Below are 19,196 nucleotides of genomic sequence, written 5' to 3' on the forward strand. Positions count from 1 at the left end.
GTGATCAAAACTATGTAATGTATGTATCATATGTAATAAATTATTATTATTATTTAAAAAAAATATGTGTGTAATGTATCTGAGGCAATAAAATAATTATTATTATTATCTGTTACATTGCAAAATAAGCTTGTGAAAGCTTTTAAATATTATAGTTATATTTGTACATGTGGATATACTGTATGTGAGCTCAGAAATTAAACCAAATTTTATTCCAAGCTAAGCGCAAAATTTGATATATTATTTAATTTTGAAGAAAAGGTAATTTTAATTTAATTTAATACAGGAAGCCATTCTGCAACCTTAGTGTAATAATTCGATGGAAAATATAACACCCACATTTGTAATATAAATAGTTAATTATTTAGCTTCTTTCATGATGATTGCTTCATTTGTAAAAGTGAGCATGCAGCTCATCATGTGATATGAAATAACGCGTGCAAATCCAAACAGTACTGCGTGATACTGTTAATTCCATTCGTTTATTTTATGGTTAAAGGTCGGGGTATTGCCAATGAAATGCCATTAAAAGGAGGCAGTCGCATAAGTAAACGATCAGGCCCGACCCAAAAGCGACTGCTGAAGAAGTCACCCGTCCGAAGTAAAAATAAGATGCCAATCAATGCACCTATACGTAAGATCTTAAAGAAAGTTCACACGAATGTTGATATTTCAAAAAATGCAATGACCGTTTTGGACAGTTTTGTATGGGACTTATTTGTACGAATTGGCAAAGAAGCTGGCAAAAATGCGGGTGCTGACCGAAGGATTACAATGACCACGCATGATATTCAACTGAGTGTAAGCTCACTCTTTCCCGATGAGTTACGGATGCATGCTGTTGCTGCAGGTACAAAAGCTGTAACCAAGTTTAGCACTGTAAGCCACCAGTAAGCACTGTTCTTGGGGGGAAAACTCTTGAACATGTAAATTTGTTTACAAAATTTGATCTTAAAACGCTGATTATTTTATTTAAAATGTATGTAGAGACTTCAGACATTTCATTTCGTATATGTGAATTAGAAATTATCTTTTTTTTTTTTTTTTTTTTTACTGATTGAATTGTCATCATTATGTTTGTGCTTTTGTGTATGAGCAAATATTGTAAAATTGTTTTAAAAATCATTAAATCTTAAATGGTGCGACATTAAAAAAAATCCTTGTTTTATTAGCATATATAATTTTACAGTTGTTCGTTTAATTAATTTTGAACTGGAAAAGTTTTATCTTCTGCAATAATGAATAAATGACTTCTGTTCTTGCCCTTTAGCACTGCGGGAATTGAATTTAATGATAATCACGCGCGCATGAAAGGTTGTAAATCTATGATATTTTAGTATTGGGCATGGACGCCAAGAGATACATAATCTTGCTATTTTAGAGATTAAACACGGTAGTTTTTTTTTTCTTTTTTTAGCAACTAGCTCCAGGCTGCCGTTAAACAAGGCGGTCTCACACCAGGCTGAAATTCATCTGCCACCTGAACCTGAACGTGTGGGGGGGGCCTCCCAATAGTAACCCTAATAGTAGGTAATTTCTTCCTACATGCTCCATTGCATGCAATGCTTATATTACACGTAGCTTACAAGTACTGATTAACATTTGTATTTATATTTTTGTATAAATATTCATATTTATATTTATATTTATACATCTATATGTACATATTCCGACCTTTACATCCATATTTATATTTTTATTTTTATATATATATATACATATATTTACACTATATAATTCATATAATATCAGTAATTTATGTTATTTGACAACGACTGGTAGTTGATTTTATTGGCAAATTTAATTAGTTCTGAGTAATACTTTTCAATAAGTCTGTTTGGACACTGGCCACTTGTCTCCAGAAGTAATGACGTGTTGCATTAGGGGCATCCGGATGGAGTCCAGTAGCGACAGTCGTAAAGTATGTGGTCAACAGTCTGTTGAAAGTGTGAACTAAATACATGATGGGGATTCTAGGCAGGGTCAGTGGCGCACTCAGGATTTAATCTTGGAGGGGGGGAGGGAGTTCAGTAGACGATTTGAGAATACACACTACGCATTGCATACGAGATAGACTGGGCATCTGCAGTGATCGCCAATACATGATACTCGTGATCTCCTCTGGCCCGGCTCGTGCAAATAAGTAGCGCCCGAGCACTACTTCGTTCGCCTTGCATTCACAGCGGCCAGATTTCCCGAGCGCTATACGGTATTCCCGCCTTATGGAACCGCTAATTCAAGTAGCATAGAAATAGAGGACACGACACAACATAAATTTTTAAAAAAATAAAATAAAATTTTAATTAGGAAAAGATTTTTGGAATTTTTTTTAGTGTTTTTGTTTTTTTCCTTTTTCTTTTGGAGGGGACCCCCTTGTCCCCCTCCCTGGGTGCGCCAATGGGCAGGGTCATCGCCAGATTAGATCGCGCCCTGAGTCAAACAATTAAATATCGTCCCTGATGGATTATAAGATAAAAATATAAGAAAATCTCCAATTGCTATTTTGTTTTTATTACAGGAGAAACATTAATGCAAAACGATTACATAATAATATTAATTAAATGTTTGATCTACTGGGATATCGCACAATAAAACTGTCTGTAAGCTCTTCTAAATTTAAATTATAAGCTATGTCCGCCTCTATTAATATCAGCGGCGAATGCTGTCTTGAAATTCACGCTTGCTCTTGTTATCATTCAGAGAGTGAGAGGTGTGATTGAAGTCTTATTAGCGGAATAATGAATTACTGACCATTTAAAACTATATATTTAGAAATTTATGTATACATTTAATCATACAAATACAACATTTATTTTACAAATGATATTCTATCTTTTTCAATTTAGCTACTTGAATACAAATTCTACCTTATGGTTCGTCTTTATGAACTGGTCAATAACATCGTCATAAAAAGTTGGTTGTAATTTAATTTTCCCAAGCAACACGCACACTTGTAAAGGCTGGCTAGAGCTACGTTGACTGCGTATGGCCTGTGTTTAAGCAACAGAGTGAGACGACGTGAAATGGCTATGCACGCACATGAAATCACAGTGTTGCTGCAAGGACCTGGAAGCTCCTACAACCGAGCAATCCAAGGTAGCCATGACTAGACGAGCAAGCATCGGTCTTCTATACACAACGCAAAGCTTAATTATTGCTGCACAAGCTTAAGACGTCTTCTGTCTACAAAAATAAAAGTCTAAATGGAATGCATAAGCATTCCATTTATTATTCCATAAGCATTCCATTTGTTAATAAATATTACTTCTTTCTCAATTAATGAGCTTGCTCAGCAAGCATGGAGAATTCGCCTGAACGATATAGTTGCTAGACCAACCAATCTTTCTTGGGTCGTTGCTGTTCCCAGATAATTTTTAATCAGTTTAAGCTTTGAAAAACTTCTTTTCGCACCTGCTATGCTAACAGGAATTGTTAGCATAGCGACGGCGCCTACTGCAATATGGCTGAACGAGCGCCCTTATTAAGCCGTGCCATGAGGCAGGTTGCCTCTATGCTATACCCTGTCGATGGTACTGATTCCATGATATGGATTCTCTGTAAGTAGTGTCTTAGTTTTCCAAGTCTCGTTAGTAGCATGGTTAAACTGGAGAAATGGCATGTTTTTTCAACCGGAGTCTGCTTCTGATGCTAGGAAAGAATTCTTTTGTTGATCTATTTTTTGATGTTTTCCGTTCTTCCCACAAGTCTAGGCTTCTTTTTTCTGCAAGTGTTTTTATAGCAGATTTCGAGTACTTTTGGTAACTTGTTTCTAGCCACTTCTTTATAGCCAATTGACCGGCTCTCTCGTTTTCTGCTACCCCCAGTATGCGCATTCACCCAGCAGAACTTGATTTCCCCTCCTGATAGAGTGGGGTTCCAAACCAGCTTTCTTGTCTGTTCTATTAACGCTATATGGTTGTTCTGGTTTTTTATGTCGTCTATAGTGCTGCTGTCACTATAAATTGTTGATGTCTTTTGATGAGAGGTGTTAACTTCTAATTCCTGGAGGGTGTGTGTAACTTCTTCGAAACTCTGCGATGTTGAAGATTGAGAGCTCTGGTTCTCCAGAGCTCTCAATCTTCGTGACAGCTTGTTGAGACAGGATCCAAACGTTTAGTTGGGCTATAGTAAGTGCATTATGAGTTTGCTATGGCATCACCACTCATTGTTATCTGTTCTGATGCAGACGTGTCGCACTTTTGTCATTCAGTATAATTCTAATGAGTAAAACTTAAACAAGTAATGAAGCAACAAAAAAAATCACCTAATGCTTTATACAAACAAATAATAATAATTCAATATTATGTTAATTAATTTGTTCGAATGTACAAAAAAAAATCTATAATATCCATTCTTATCCAGCATGCTTGAAATGCTGTACTGTAAAATTCGATGTAGCTTAAAAATACCAATGCGCTTTACATCGATTTTTACAGAGGTCAAGTCTCATGAAAATGTTACAAAAATAACCTTGTTTGTCTCTATATATTTTATGCTATATATTATTGTAAATAACCTTTTTGAAATTAACTGTATTTACTCCTTTAACAAGAATACTTTAGAATGTCAAAAACAAAGGCAATGTTTTGCCACCAGATCATTGTGTAATAGTTCTCTATGAGGGCATAAGAAAGGTTGTTTATGAATTTTGTGTGTAAGAGAAAGTGCTTACAAGCTCTGCGCATAAACACTTCCGAAGTCAGTCTGAAAGGTTCAAACAACTTTCCACAGGCCGGCAACTTACGATCAAAAGAGTGCACGGAAGAGAACAAAGAGTGGGTTGAACTTAAAAGAAGATGAAAGAGTCATGCCGAATTCTTAGGGGGGTTACAACCCTTCGTGCGAGGTCCCAGAGAAGGCGTAATAAAAAGGGACAGCTGAGCAATAGGGGCTTCCAGTCACTGCCAGAGAGAGCTTCGAAGTCGCCAGAGAGAGAGAGAGACCTTCCAGGTCATCAGAGAGAGAGAGAGAGAGAGAGAGAGTTCCAGTCACCAGAGAGAGCTTCGAGTTGCCGAAGAGAGAGGGAAATCATTTTGGCAGTCAAACGAGAGAGTTGGCGGCAGTTTCAGTTATTGGAGGCGGCATTTAGAGCTATTGGAGATGGCAGAGAGAGAGGAGCCAGTCATCCAGGCATTACGGAGAGCCCAAGCTAGAGGAGAAAAGCCAATGTAAATACCCGAAGCAGCTTCGCTCGGAAGTTTTTTCTCTTCGCCGTGGGAATACAACCTTTTTTTCCGGAGCTGTACAAGTATCGCAGGTCCACAGCTTGCTATTTTCCCCACGAGATACTGCTGATGCCAGACATTCCTGAGGAAGCTTGAGATCTGAGATGAAAGAATTGCCATAGAACTTTTTGTGCAAGACTTTTGACTGAATGTGCGATACAGAGCCTTTGTAAGTTCTATACTTTTGTACAATTCCTCTTATAATATGTTATAGATGGACTATTAAGAATTACTTTAATCATAATAAGAAGTGTCCATAAGAGAGTCAATTGGCATGTTAGAAGTTGATATCAAATTTGTAAAAATAACTTAACAGAGAGTTATCTAACCTCTTTGCGAGTAAACTAGAAGTTTAATAAGTTGAGTATGTAAGCAGAGAGTAAATGGGCTTCTGAGTTAAAGAGATTATTTAGTGTTGAAATAAAAAGGATCTAATTTATGCTAAAGATTTTATAGATGGAGAGAGAAAGCAATCTCCCCATTGTTTAATTCATGTATATTTCATATTAATTTAAGTAAATGTGTTTTGATTATTTGTTAAAGGAGTGCTGCCTGATTGTTTATTTTACAACTGCACTGTTCCTAAAAATATCGGCCTTGTGAGCAGGAAACTAAGTGAGATAGCCGAAGCGTAAACTTAAGTACAAAATAGACCATGACTGTTTGTGTAAAATTTTACTGAAGGAATTTCTGTTAGAGAAAGAGAGAAAGAAATCAACCGGCCGTATTACTGAGTTTTATTCCAATTAAAAGATATTAGTGGCACAGTGTTAAATAAAAAACAAATTTTCTCATATCCATAGGCATAAGACTCATAGTGCGAAGGAGGTAGATAAATATAGCACGAAATAATATAAGCAAGAAAATTTACAAGAGAGAGAAAGCGCACACTGCTAATGTAAATAGAAACAAACAGCAATTCGTTTACAGTACAATATGTCAGTTTTTTTCGATATAAGCAATTGGTACACCTTTGCTCATAATGCCAATAGATACATTTCGTTTTTAATCTAAGTATTTTTAATCAATGATTTGAACTTTTTAAAGTAGTGACTTTAGGTGGAAAAAATAGATAAACTCTATTTTGTCACAGTAGATAAAAGAACAAATCTGAAAACACCCCACTCAACATCACCAAAGTTAAAGATCGGTACTATAAACATTAGAAGTCTGAATCGCAAAGAAATGGAGCTAGCTGAAGAATTACATAAGTATCAGATCAACATAATAGGGATGACTGAAACAAAAAAGACAAAAACTGGTGAGATCTTTCTGAGCAATAAATACAAAATGTTATATTCAGGAAATGACAATTAAGGAAAAGAAGGAGTTGCCATAGTATTCAACACAAAATATGAGGCTAATCTTCTTGAATGGTACGCAGTCTCAAGTAGAGTCATGTGGGAAAATATCAGAAAGGGAAACTGGCCAATGAGACTTATTTGTTCCTATGGTCCCACAGAAAGTTCTACTAAGGTAGAAATGGAGGAATTTTTTGAGGCTTTAGAAAAAGCAACTAATACAATGAAAAAGGAAAAGTTGGTCCTTGTTGGGGATCTAAATAGCAGAGTAGGAAATGATTGTCAGACATACAAAAATATTTTGGGAAAATTTGGAGAAGAGAGCAAAGCTAATAATAATGGCAAATACCTCTTGGATTTCTGCTCAGGACATGGACTGATTATTTCTAAGTATAATAAATATAACACCACATTCCAACATAAAAAGTGCACAAATTCACATGTAGAAAGAAGAGGCAAGGAATACGAAAAGTCTCATTGACTATGTTATTGTTGATAGTGATGTTTTCTCCCTGGTGCAGGACACCAGAGTGTACAGGGGATTTGAAATTGGAAGCGATCACAATTTTGTCTTGAGCAGGATAAAATTGAATTTCATATTGAAAAGAATAACATGTAAGAAAGTTTTAAAGCGAATAAAAGTTGATCAGCTCTCAGATGTGAACTGTAGACTAACATACACAAAGATTATTGAAGAAAAAATGAAAGAGTTTGAGAACAGGAACCAAACCTTGGAGATTCAGTGGCAAGCCTTGAAGAAAACCCTGATTGATTCAGCCAGAGAGGCATGTGGTGAAGTTGTCTGCAAGCATAGAAAATCAGAACTACATGATGGACAAAGGAAGTTAAAGAGGCAGTGAAGGAAAAGAAGAAAGAAAATCAAAGTTCCTGGCAAATGAGTCAGCTTGTGCTCTTAGAGAATACAGAGACAAATGTAAGAAAGCTAAACAATGTGTTAAACTAGCTAAACAAAATAATGGGAGGACTTTGGGAAGAACATAGAAACTAAATATCAAGAAGGTGGCAAAATATTCTGAAGGTTGTTGAATAAGCTTAGGAATGAAGGAAAGAGTGCTGTAAAAGGAGTTAAAGATGATAAAGGTGACATGAAAACAAGAGAAATAGATATCCTTGAAGTATAGAGTAATTACTTCGAAAAATTTATAAATGAAACAAGCCGTGATAGTACAGTGGTAAAAAACACTCAACAGGCATACAGTCAGGAATACATATCCATAGTTAAAGTAGAAAAAGCCATCAAAGGCTTGAAATGTGGAAAGGCAGCAGGAGTAAATGATATTCGACCAGAAATGCTGAAGTATGGTGGTATAAAAGTATTACAGCGGCTGCACTGCATAGTTCAGAATGCCTGGACAGAAGGAAGAATTCCCGATGATTGGAGTAGAGCTCTCATAGTACCCATATATGAAAGGGAAATAAAACTGAAGTGAGAATTACACAGGTATTTCCCTACTGAGTGTTCCTGGTAAGATATATACAAGTATACTTGAGAAACAGTTGAGAAGAATTGTGGAAGAAAAGCTTGGTGAAGAACAAGCTGGATTCAGGCCAAATAGAGGCTGTTCAGGATCAAATCTTCACTTTACGACAAATAGTGGAGAATCATGGGAATATAACAAAGATCTGTATTTAAATTTTGTCGATCTGGAAAAGGCATATGACAAGGTGCCAAGAGAGAAGCTATTCAATACGCTACAGTTATATGTTGTCAGTGGAGCATTATATCAAGCAATACTTAGTCTGTATTTGAGTTGTAAGTCAGCAATTAGAATTGAAGGAAGTACAGGAAGATGGTTTAATGTAAAATTTGGTGTGAGACAAGGATGTACATTATTCCCTCTGTTATTCATTATCTATATGGATCATTATGAAGGAAAGTGGTATTAAATATGATATCAAAATTGGAGATATTAATCTCAGATCTTTACTTTATGTAAATGATATTATACTTCTAAATAAATCTGGTATAAGTCTGCAAGATTCCCTGACTAAATTGAGTAACTGCTGTAATAGATTTGGTATAAAGATCAGCAATAAATGACAAAGACAATGAAAATAGGCAGAATCATTGAAAATATCAACTGCATTGTTAATGGAGAACCTACAAAATAAGTAAAACATTTCAACTACTGAGGCACGATTTTTAGTGAAGATGGTAAATTAAATATAGAAATAGACAACAGAATCAACAAAGCTGGTATGGTAGGAAGTCAATTGAATAAATTCATATGGAATAAGAGAGAAATTAGTCGGAACACTAAATTAACTGTATACAAGACAGTGTTCAAACCGGTTTTAACTTATTGAGAGCTGGGTCAGAAATAAAACACTTGACCAAAGACTAGAGACCGCATATATGAGAGTCCTGAGAAAAATTATAGGCGTGAACAGATGGCATCAATGGCAATATCATATTAAAAATGAGGATATTAGGAAAGAACTTGACATTGTCAGCATCCAGGAATGCATTAGCTCTGCTAACGCATTCCTGGAAAGCTTAGCAAAACAAGTGTTCTCTGCCAGGTTGGCAGGAAAACGACCCAGAGCAATACCAAGATATACGTGGATTGTTACGGTACAAAGTGCCTTAGACGATAGAAATATAAGATCTGATAATGTTGGAGGCTTGGCAAGTAACACACTGATTTGGAGGAAAATTGTAGATAGAAAGTTAGTAATGATGTAAATTTTTCATGTAGTACTATCGTATCCTGTACACCCCTTGAGGGTACATGGCAGGAAATTGATGATGATGATAAAAGAGTGATTTTCGAAAAAAGAAAAAAACATGGAGAAACGAGTAGATAAAACAGAAGTCAGAAGTTATGCATAAATACATTATGCATAATGCATCGCCAGTTGTCATTTTGCCATCGCTGTTTTATCATAAATAATGAGTGAAAACATTATGACCATTAAGCCTGTTTCCGACCAAGCAGATTTCTCGATTGGCAGAAAACAAACCGCTGAGGAAGGTATTCTGGTATGGGCATTTTTCTCAGGAACATCAGTGAGTCTTGTCATCCTCACTGAATATACCTTGATCGCTGATTCTCACCCTCGAATTGATTCGACTAGATTTACTTGACACGGGACGTTGTCTTGCAGGAAGAGTTCAGATTCATCAGGCCACATTGTCACCATGTATGGTTCTAAGAGTATGCATCCATGAATTCCGTGTGCGCCCCTTGCCGCTTAATTCTCCTGATTGGAATTGCATCGAACATTTGCGAGACCATATAGAATGCAACATCGGTCTGTTTGACTCCAGCACCTCTTTCATTCATTGACGTGATTCTGTCTAGTGGTCTGAATACATCAGGACACTTTTCGTAGTCTTAGTAGAATCAATACCAAGACAGGTGCAAGCGGTCATGAGCTCCAATTCTTTCGAAAGGCCAACTTTGTTAGCCGCTGGTGATATCCCGGGTTAATAGTCATAATGTTTTGGCTCATCACTATATTTTAAATTTATTCAAATTACTATCATTGATTCAGAATAACACGTACATACATAGTTTAACGTTCTGCAACCTTATCAGCCTAAACACGTACGAAATTTTTCGGTACTGATAAATACAAAAGATGAGAAATTATTTTGCTCAGTTGTTAAAAGACCGCACCATCAGTATTTTACTTTCTATAATATTAACCGAGGATATCACCAGCGGCTAACAAAGTTGGCATTTGGAAAGAATAGTGTGGATCGCTGCTAAAATGGTGAAGCATATTTTTTTTTTTTTTAATTCTAAATCGATATCATCTGTGAGAATAATTTGGTATTTAAACTATATCGTGACAAAATTCATAACGTTTTCTTTGAGCACTTTATGTATTTTACGAATGCATCCGTATTCGTAAAATACATAAATGTCCTGTATAGTGTTGATTTGATTTTTTTTTTTTTTTAAGCTTCCTAAAGCAAATTTTGAGACTAAAATACATCCCTTGATATATTTTAGTCTCAAACCTTGATTGAACATTCGATCGGTGTACTGTTCTTTGTTAAAAGACTATAAAATACACAATATACGCAAAGAGCAAATAACGATGGCATCTTAAAACAATGCAAAATTATTATGTTTTCATAATGGACTAAACTAGACTTTTTTATAGGCCTTGCGACAATTTCAGAGGTACTTAATCTTCAGAAAATGTAAGCAGAGTTTTGACATTTAAAAAAAAAAAACGTTTTTAGACCCTCAAACTCAACATAATCGACTGTAAATTGTAGCATTTATTGTGTGTTCTCATTAGTGCATATAATATAGATCAGATAGGATTAGCATCAGAATGTGACGGCAGTGTTCGTGTCATTTCTTGTCAAGCACGCTACAGAAATTCACTCAGTTGTAACAATGGTAAAGGATATAAACCGGCTGCTTACCAATTTCCAAGGACGGCTAAAAGAGTGTTCTACCCTCTTAGGTGAAATAAAGAAGGCCATAAAGGATTTATTTATTCTTCATGTTTATACATTAGCTGTATATTTAAATAGAGCTAGTGGAGATAGTGTAGAAGTGAGATATTTATATTTAAATTCAGATAATGTAAAAGCGGTATGGCAGCATTCATTTAAATAATATCTCCCTTGAAAGCCTGATTCATCGATAACTTGAGACAACTATGAGTTAATGTAAAAGGAGTAGTCGGACATCTTTACAAACAGTAGAAATTAATTCACTACAACCTGTGCTGAGACCAAAACGTATTCTGATTAGCTGTATCCTATTTTCCCATCAAACGCAAAACACCACCCTACTTATTATAAATAACTTGCCAAATGATAAAACTAGTAGTTAAATTGGAACAGATGGCGTTGGGCAGTAGATTAGTGCATTCGATGGGAAATTGGCTGTCTGATGGCTATCCGCAAATTGTGTATGGGAGGCGAATGATATCTCAGAAGAGGAAAGTCACTAGTGGCGTACCCAAGGTTTTGGAGCCATTTTTGTATAATTGGTAATTTCCAATGACATTGGAAAGGGTTTAAATGGTGATATACAGTTGTTTGCAGATAATGAAAAGTTGCGGAGCGTTATGAGAAGGAGAGCAGAAGTTATAGCTTTGCAACAGGACCTAAATAGCCTGTCTGAATGGGCGAGAGTGTGTGTGAGGATGCCAGTTTCATGTTGCAAATTGTAAGGTATTAAACTTTTGGAAAGCAAAGATGAGATGCAAAGTACAGGATTGGTGGGGATATTTTAGACCAGATGGAAGAGATGAAAGATCTGGGGGTGATAGTGGATAGGGACTTGAAATTTTCTGGCCATTTTGCTAAAATTGTGAGGACAACGGACAACACAGTGGAATGGGAATGATGCGGAGAACACTGACATATAGAAGTAAAGAGGTTTTGATCAGGCCGCATATGGATTACTATACACATATTTGGTCGCCAGGTTTTCAAAAGGATGGTCCAGAAGCGATTGACTAAGTTTTTTTTTTTGTGTGTGTGTGTGTGTGTGTGTGTGTGTGTGTGTGTGTGTGTGTGTGTGTGTGTGTGTGTGTGTGTGTGTGTGTGTGTGTGTGTGTGTGTGTGTGTGTGTGTGTGTGTGTGTGTGTGTGTGTGTTGTAATGTCGAATATGAGGACAGGATGAGAGAATGCAAATTACCGATCCTAGTGGATAAATGGAAGCGGGGAGACATGATCAAGACGTATAAGTTGATACGGGATAATTATCAGCTTAACGTGGATGAGATTTTTCTCTGGAGACAGGAGGGAGAACGAGAGGTCATTCCTGGAAGTTTTATAATGTGGATGTGGGCAAGGGGATGAGGAGTAGATTTTTTGCATGGAGAGTGATAAGTAATTGGAATGCATTGCCTGAGAGTGTGGTGAGCGCAGGGACAGCGCGAATACATTTGAGTCGAGATATGATGAGCTGTGCATGTGCATGTGAGAGTGGGACTTCCCACGATGAGTCTCTTGGCTCCATGGAGGTCTGTTGATGATGATGATAATAATAATAATGATAATAAATATATAATTTATCTTTGTATGTAGATTGGCAATATGGCAAAGAAGAACGGCTATCGGTTTAATGTGGTAAGGTTTTGGATGAAAAGAATACTAGCTATGTACTACATTGATAGAAATGAGCTGCAAAAAATTAATATATCCAGGGATTTGATGAGTTAAAGTTCATTTTGTGCACAGATCTGGTCATCTGAGTTTTTTGAAATTGTGGAAGTGATTGAAAGGATCCAAAGGTGAGTGAACAAGACTGCAAAGGAGGAAGTCTACAGGTTGCTCAATATAAGGATATATCGCGGGCGTGTGAATTACAGAAATTAGTCGATAGGCAGGAAAAGGGAAATATGATAGAAATATATAAATTACTTAAAGAGTTTTATAGGATTCATACGGAGGATGACGAATGTGGAAAACTAGGGATTGTTCCTGCAAGAGTGTAGTTAGTAAGGGCGAGAGGACTAGATATTTTCCCTGCCGAGTGGTGAATGAATGGAATGGTTTCCCAGAGTCATTTGTGAGTTTTTGTTAGTGAATGAGTTCAAAGCAAAGTATGACAGGTATTGTACAAATGCATGTTAGTAACTGGTTTTTAGGAATGATGGTGTGGACTCATGCAGTGAGTTTATGAATTCCATGGAGGTACCAATAATAATAATAATAATAATAATAATAATAATAATAATAATAATATAAATCCTCTAACAACTTTTTATTGGTCAAATCGGTAGGCAGCAGATTCTATCCCTTCATCACTACAGAATGAAGTGGCAGACTAGTTCTGACAGTGAACAACTCGCCATGTTTTTTTTTTTTTTTTCAGCCGATTCCAGAGTTAGTTGATTAGCGCAGATAAGTGGGATCCCCCCCCCCCACAATCCCCGATCTGACACTGGGTTTTTAACTTCACAACTCTTCAAAATCAACCTTAGATGATTGCATACATGAGTACTTACAGATAAATAATAATTAGAATTCTAGACATTGCTTTTTTTTTCGTCTAAAATGTACTCAACCTCATCAGTAATTAAAGGAAAATACTGATTTCCATAAAATAAGGATTAAAGAGTGCTGCCTACGTGCTGTTTAGGAAATTAAATGATATTCCAGGATTTTATTTAGTTACTTTTTATTTCTTTATGTTTTCATACTGTCAGTCACCTGTAATTAAAAGTCCCAAGTTAAAGCTATAGTAGACTTCAGGTGATTGATGAACTGCTTGGCCAAGGGGTTGGTATACTCACTGAGGGGTTCCAATCCTGCCATGAATGTGTTTGTGAATCTTTAGGTAGGAGATTAATTTCATCCTCACTGGAGGTATGAACTGGCCTGAAATTCGCATGTTTGGTCTGTAATGTAAGATTACTAAATTATGTAAAAAATAAAGAAAAAAATAAAATAAAAAGTAAATAAAACCTTAGCCCACCCGCTGGTACTAATTTACTATTGGTTTAGATCTTTTTTGTTGGTAGAATCACATAAAAATCTACTATCTGTTTTAAAGCTATTGACATATATTTAAAAAATAACTATAATAGAAAGCAATTAAAATTATGCCGATAATTTCGCATTTATAATACTCTTGAACCAGGAAATTCTTTACGTCTCGAGCGTTGTTACGTCTGCTAACAATTCATACAGTTTAGCAGGTGATACAGGCACGTTGTTAACCAAGCAAACAGCATAAAGAGATACCGTACACGTCATTTCGTAAATTCAATATCAGAATACTAGAATTCCATTTTTAACTGTCCGTTCAGTGTTAACTGTACATTTAATTCTATAATTAGGCGAACGTTTTTATAGATAAATTTTAAGTGTTACAGATTAAATATGCCAACTAAAAAGAAAAGCAGCCGACAAGCCACTTCAAGCCCACGTGCTCAAAAGAAAAGTGAAGTATTCAGTAAATATGTGTATAAGATCCTGAAACGAAGTCATCCGGAAGTCGCAATTTCCGAAGCTGCAATGGATATGGTAAATAGTTATGTGTGGAACTTATTCCAAGGAATTGCAGCTGAATCGATCAAAGCTCATCGTGGTAAAAAGAGAACTCTAACTACACCTGCTATAGAAACTACTGTTCAACATCTGTTTCCAGACGAGTTACGGAAGCACGCTATCTCTGAGGGAAAGAAAGCGGTAGCCAAATTTCAAAATATGCGATGAGTAATATCTCTTGGTGAGAATGTTTAATGGTTGGTTTCCTATGATGTAAATTTATCTGACAATTTAAGTTTCAATTTAATATAACGGCCATTTAGTACAAAATGCATACACAGGAACTTTGAACATTTTCTTTAAATGTGAACGGATTATAAATTAGAACCGATCATCAAACAGAATTTCAGCATGATGGTTGCTCAAATTGTCACTGTATTTAAAAATTAATATAAAAAAAAATTAAATTATAGTTCATTTATTAAGATTTGTAAGACTATGTAATTATTTTCTCCATTTGGTGAATCCGAAAAAAAAAAAAGTTTTTTTTCCTAAACTGTAATACTGTATCTCACAAAATACATTAAGTGCACACACACACACACACATTGCTGTGGATATATCGGTTTATTCAGTTTATTCATACATACAAAACTTTATATAATTGCTAACGCAATATAGGATTTTGAAAAAGTTTTTTTTTTTTTTTTGAAGAACAAATGAGTTTCTTTATTTTCATTTTTTCGAAAAATGTTTGTTTCATTAATTTTAAAATTTATTATTATTTATGAAAGAATTAAACCAGGAATCAGTAATAGAAAAAAAAATAAAATAAAATAAACATAAATGGATGGAACACGTTAGAAGAATGAAAATAGCAAGATTACCAAGAAAAAAGCCTTAAATTACAAACCATTAGGAAAAAGAAAACCTCTTAAGAGATTCAATGATGACTTCTAAGACCGGAACAGGCCACTCTAGGCCTAAATCCTTGACAAGCATTATTATTATTATTATTATTATTATTATTATTAGTTTTCAAACCGGAAATCGAAGTTCATCTAATGCCCCAATGGAATCCAAAAATAATCAAATTCACACCTTGTACATTTCCTGTTTTATTATTATTAATTATAATAGTTACCTTTACATGTAATTACTACCAAGTGTGTTCCATATAGGTTTTAAGTTTATGAGGAGAAATTGGAGCACCAGAATCACTGATATAATACCGTATTTACTCGAATATAGCTCGCACTTTTTTCCCCAAAAATTAAAGCTAAAAAATAGTACGAGATATATGCGGGGATTTTCGGTAAAGTTTTCAGGAAAAAACTGAAAATGGATACGACTTACCAAAAATATCATATTCACTACTTCCGACCTCGATAGCGGTTTTCTTAAAATTACTACACAAATAGCATCATCTTCTTTCCCATTATTTCAAGCAAAACTTATCAGTAATTTACGACTTGAGATACGTAATGAACAATCCTTCACGAATGACTAATAAGAAGTGAAAGTAGAGGGCAAAACAGACAGCAGTGGTAGGCCAGTAGAGATAGAGCAACTATGAAGACGTGCATATGATTGGTGCGGTATTAACAAAATATCTCGTGACCCAACGATAAAGGCAAGCCGACAGTTGTTGAGTTCAAGTGCCAATTCTCTTCAACCAAATTCCATAATATCTGAAACTGACATAACAACATTCATTATATATTTCTTAGTTTTAACACGTTCACGCAGGGTGGTATTTTTCACGTTTATCGTTCAGATGGAACTTACCGTTTGTGTAAGATTGAAAAATTGGACAACCGTTTTTAGTTAGATACTGTGTTTGCCAGTGCAGCATATGGTTTTGCTTGAGTGTATACAGCATAGTTTGTTTCTGTGGGAGGAACATGTGATTCATTAGTTAGTGCCGTTTTTATCCCAGTTACCTTTAATAGCACTATTTGTTGAGAAATATATTACACGGACCGCAAATGCCTCTCTACCTTATTCAGTGATGCAATAAAACTACTTGTTTATCTTAAAAAAAATATTAAAAAAAAAAAAAATATATATATATATATATATATATATGAAAAAATTGAATGACTAGAATTTAAGTAAAAAGGTTTTAATATAAACACACTACTAGTTTCAGCCTGTAACAGCCTTCTCCAGGTGACATTAAAAACGAAAAAACAGCTTCAAATACAACTACAACGTTTTCATGCTAATTATGTATAAAGACTGTCTATGTTGTTCATAGTCTTTTAACCCTCAATGTTTAGTGTTTTTTCTTTTATAATGTCACCTGAAGAAGGCTGTTACAGGCCGAAACTAGTAGTGTGTTTATATTAAAACCTTTTTACTTAAATCTCGGTTCTAGTCATTCAATTTTTTCATAAAACTATGTGTGTTAACCGAGTCAATGATCATTCTGTCATATATATATATATATATATATATATATATATATATATTTATATTATATTTATATTATATTTATATTTATAATATATATATATTTATAATATATATATATATTATATATATATATATATATATATATATATATATATATATATATATATATATATATATATATATATATATATATATATATATATATGACATTTTAACTTGGGGATATTGTATATTAGGATAACCAAGTAAGTAATTTTATAAGCTTGGTTATTTTTACTCCTAATCCCAAGTATACAAACAATTAAGTTTGCGCCTGAAACAAAGTTCAAGTCTAAAGATGATATAACACCAGGGCAACTCATTGTAAAGGTGGGTAAAGCTCTGATCACTATTCTTAGTATATTCTCATAAATTCTTATATTTTCTCATCTTTTAGTGAGATGTGCTTTACATTATGAGAAAATACTAAGAATAGTGATCAGAGCTTTACCCACCTTTACAATGAGTTGCCCTGGTGTTATTACCATCTTTAGACTTGAACTTTGTTTCAGGCGCAAACTTAATTGTTTGCATACTTGGGATTAGGAGGAAAAATAACCAAGCTTATAAAATTACTTGGTTATCCTAATATATATATATATATACACCAAGAAATTATGTACTTGGTTTTAATCCTTTACCCAAGGATGTAAAACAATATTTTGCATGTGAAATATATTAACGCCTGAGCTACTTTTATATAGAGGCTAATATATGACTTCACATCACTTGCCTTAGTATGTATCCCATAATGCAAAGCACACACCCTTTCGGACTTGTAAAATGCTATGCATAATAGGAGTGGGCATTGCCTGATTGAACTCTGTGGAGGCCCCTAAGACAGTCGAAATCTTGGGGTTCCCACGCAAATTATCTCCTAATACGTTTTTAATTTTACCAACCAGCAATTTTAATAAACCAATTTTATTACACAAAAGAAAACATTAACAATTAATAATGTTATTAAACAAATAAACATATTATGTTATTAAACAATAATTATTAAATATTATTAAATAATATTACACAATATTATTACTTTTTTGTGGTGAAATTTGTAGTGACAGCTGACAGAAAATGAGCCTTTAAGAGACAAGCTGTAATGTGAACCTGATTATGTACTTTAAGTTGTTAATGGGTACATTACATTAATACAGTATTTTCTCTATCGAGTCTTTAATGTAAATTTGAGTTGATTCATTTTTTCTATCTTTTGGAAACAATTTAAGAAAGTTTGATTGTAATTTTCTTTTAAGATCAAATCGATATCATTTTGATCCGTTGTCGTGGGCCCCTAAACGGCGTGGAGCCCATAGGCCGGTTCCTACTCGGGAATCCGGCACTGGGAGGGGCCACTTCCCAGCCTGGCTTTGACCTTTATTGGGACTTCACAGTAGAAAAGATGAATCAAGTAGTTTGCCTTTCCTTGACATCATGCTTACCTGTATCTCCACTGTCATTTTGACCAGCTCCATTTTCCATAAACTTAACTTCACCAGTTGATATATTTAACATGATTCTGCCCCATTATTTTCTATAAAGAATTGGATTGTCAAGATATTGCTTAATAGAATTCATCATGTTTGCTCTTCTGTTTCATTGTTAAAACAAGAATTCACTATTGAACCTTTTATTATTATTATTACATGACACCTCCAAGGAGTCCGAAGACTCATCGAGGGAGAGCACCTACACCACAACACTCTGTCTCCACCACATCCACCAACTACTTTCATCATTTATACCAATGCCATCTATTGCTGACAACCACACATAGTATTTTCACAGATAATCACAAACATCCATGTCCACGGTGGGATTCGAACCCGCAGCCTTTTGGGTGGAGAGCGAAGACGCTAACCAGTCTGCCAACCAAGCCGGCAGCTAAATGGGTGTTTAGCCTCTGAAAAACTCAATCTAACAAGTGTATCATAAATCATACATTGTGATCTTCATCATTTAATGTAGAGTCCCTGTCCTTTAGTGCGATTTTGTAAACTCGGAACATATTGACAGAATCCTAAAAAATATCAATTCACATCTATGCTTTTTCCTGTCAACAAGCACCCAGTTTCCTGTTTACCAAGTCCCATGTGAGTGTAATGTTTCATATTACACTCACAAATAGGCCATTAGAGAACAGACTTAGCAAAGCCTAATACTACATCTGCTACCAGAAGTCACATAAGCTGGGTTCAGTAGCAAGGAGTTAACATGGAACAGATCCTCCTTCTTCCTCCACATGTTTGATTCATAAAAGCGCTTTTAAATATCAA

The 19,196-nt window shown here is 34.9% G+C and overlaps 1 protein-coding gene across 1 annotated transcript; it reads left to right on the forward strand.

Moving 5' to 3' along the window:
- The first annotated feature begins 489 nt into the window (after positions 1-489).
- Positions 490-14,691, forward strand: LOC150101767 (uncharacterized). The gene is made up of 2 exons (XM_090399906.1): positions 490-879; positions 14,329-14,691. The coding sequence occupies exons 1-2, from the start codon at positions 490-492 to the stop codon at positions 14,689-14,691; spliced, it is 753 nt and encodes a 250-aa protein (XP_090256032.1).
- Positions 14,692-19,196: the final 4,505 nt, after the last annotated feature.

This window comes from Typopeltis vanoorti, chromosome 11 (assembly GCF_054136105.1).
Source record: "Typopeltis vanoorti isolate ZY-2024b chromosome 11, IOZ_Tvanoo_1.0, whole genome shotgun sequence".
Taxonomy (NCBI): domain Eukaryota; kingdom Metazoa; phylum Arthropoda; class Arachnida; order Uropygi; family Thelyphonidae; genus Typopeltis; species Typopeltis vanoorti.

Excerpts from the sequence above, each read along its gene's own strand:
- LOC150101767 (XM_090399906.1), top strand. The coding sequence starts at position 490 with ATGGTTAAAGGTCGGGGTATTGCCAATGAAATGCCATTAAAAGGAGGC. Across the intron at positions 880-14,328 it reads CTGTAACCAAGTTTAGCACT|ATAAATTTTAAGTGTTACAG; the intron begins GTAAGCCACCAG and ends ACGTTTTTATAG.